A 2,285-nucleotide genomic window follows, 5' to 3' on the forward strand; every position below is an offset into this window, starting at 1 on the left:
GGATTCTCGAAAGCCAAATGAGAGCAGTAATATTATTCCCTACTAGATGGGAGTCAAAAAGTCTGAGTCTCCGGCTGACACAGAGCAAGAGGAATTCTAATAGATTTTATGGATTCTACAATGAAAATGAGTTCCCAGACTCCCTCTGGCAATCACATCCCCTTCCCAACATTACATTGCCTATATGTATCCATAAAATTGCAGGCAGGAGAGGAGGTCATCAGGGTCTTCAGTGATTGTGCAACTTTCCCCTTAATCTTAAATTTTCTGATCTTTGAAGGATGCTAAGGTCATATTCTTTGGCTTTCATTCCAAACCTCTACAACTCTGACATGATTTTATCATACTAGATAGAAGGAACCATGCATTCTTTACTTCTTAAATCTATAGCCTTGTTAACCTGGAGCTCTAGATGACTCCTAGGCCTGGAGGTAAGTGTTTTAAAAGGATGTTATTCTCAAGTAATTAGGAAGAATAAGAGTAAAGAAAAACATAAATGCTTGGCTATTCAGAAACATCTTGCCTTGAAGAATTCAGACAATGACTGGGGAAGACTTCCATTTGTTTGAGTGCATTTTCAATTCTATTTCATATTGGATATTTGTGTAACTGTTAACATTATAATTCAATAGCTGACCTTTCCATGATCTTTAAGTCCTGGTTCAGAGGAGAATAACCTGGTGGGCAGAATAAGCACCCAGTAGGCAGGAACTAGGGGCAGTGGTGAGGGCTATAATGGAACATCAGATGTCAGGAAGAGGCATCTAGACACATTAAATGAAAGAATTAAACATAGATGCTGGTTCCCATTTTATCGCAAAGCTGGATCCTCGGAATGTTCACCCACCATCTACTTGTATAGAAAAAACAAGGCTTCTTTCATAAACTATATGCTAACTCAGACACTGTGCACCAAGTAGAAAAACAATGGGGCATGAAATACAAGACAAACAGAAACACTTATTTCACTAGAACTGAGAGATTATTTGAGATACTATAAGACTTCTCAGAATTTAAAACTTTTCTCTCTTCTTTCATTTCAGATGCTGCACAATAAACATGTCATGGTCCGTGTGGGAGGAGGATGGGAAACCTTTGCAGGGTATTTGTTAAAACACGACCCCTGCCGAATGCTGCAGATCTCCCGTGTGGATGGCAAAACATCCCCCATCCAAAGCAAATCTCCAACTCTCAAGGACATGAATCCGGATAATTACTTGGTGGTCTCCGCAAATTATAAGGCTAAGAAGGAGATTAAATGAAACTAACTGGTCACTACAAGGGGACTCTCATAATGGCCTGTATCCAGTTCTCCAGTGTAGTCAGTTTAGTTCACATGCTCTGAAAGCTACTTTGGAAAAAAGTGTGACAGACAGAAAAATGTCAACATATTGAAAAATTTTCAAAGAGTAGCACTATTTATTTTTAATGCTTCTGTAGAATATCACCTATTAAAAGAAATTCTAAACTCAGATTTAAATTAGACAAATTATAGGCAAATTATTATTTCTCAATATGTGAACACAGTATTTAGAATGTAAACAACATGAGGAACACAATTCTAGCTAAAGATAAAAACTTATTAGGAGAAAACATTTAGAATTTGCAGATAAGTTAACAGAAAGTGCCTGCTTTATGTCCACGAGTAAAAGCACCCCAGACATTTTTATAATCGTGGGATTTTTAAGCTGTTTTTTACAAAATGACAGTATGATAATGTGCTACTTAAAATATCCAACAGCACTACAAATAAATACAGAGTATTCACAGCAGTAACACTTTACTGGAAAGGCCACTTCAGAGAAGTTTACATTCGCTTGGAAGATTGCCTTAAAGTTTATCTCTTATCTATGACCAAATATCTGGGGTACTTTTGGAAGTTTTCAGTACACCCCCTTAGAGAGTAGCTTATGGATTGTTTCACACATTCCTAAGCACATGGCTGTGTTTAGAATGACTTAGTGTAATTCACATACATAAGCTGACATACGTTTATATTTTGACGAGTAAATTGTACAGTCAAATGTTCATTGATTTCATGTTATTTTAAAGCATTTTATTATTAAAATATATCTTTAGTTAATCCTATTTTGCTATGCTGTCTAGTAAAGTAAATTCACTGTAGCTAATGATGTTGCAGACTTATGTATACCCTTGTATACCTGGGACAGGACTGTTTTGTACCGATAAACAGCAAACTATTGTCCTCACTCATTCAAGAATTAAAAAGATAAAATTCAAAAAAAGTCATTTGTCTCTGTATCAATGGCTCATTCTGAAACAAA

At 36.1% G+C, this 2,285-nt stretch overlaps 1 protein-coding gene across 2 annotated transcripts in view; it reads left to right on the forward strand.

Moving 5' to 3' along the window:
• Positions 1-2,244, forward strand: part of GAS2 (growth arrest-specific 2) — a 129,584-nt gene extending 127,340 nt beyond the window's left edge. The window contains exon 8 of one of the 2 annotated variants that reach the window (XM_012643495.1): positions 1,044-2,244. In XM_012643495.1, the coding sequence (XP_012498949.1) occupies positions 1,044-1,262 (219 nt within the window). In that variant the 3' untranslated portion in view covers positions 1,263-2,244. The remainder of the gene's footprint in view (positions 1-1,043) is intronic. The other variant, XM_012643496.1, reaches the window with a different exon arrangement.
• The last annotated feature ends 41 nt before the right edge of the window (positions 2,245-2,285 follow it).

This window comes from Propithecus coquereli, unplaced genomic scaffold (assembly GCF_000956105.1).
Source record: "Propithecus coquereli isolate 6110/MARCELLA unplaced genomic scaffold, Pcoq_1.0 Scaffold198, whole genome shotgun sequence".
Taxonomy (NCBI): Eukaryota; Metazoa; Chordata; class Mammalia; order Primates; family Indriidae; genus Propithecus; species Propithecus coquereli.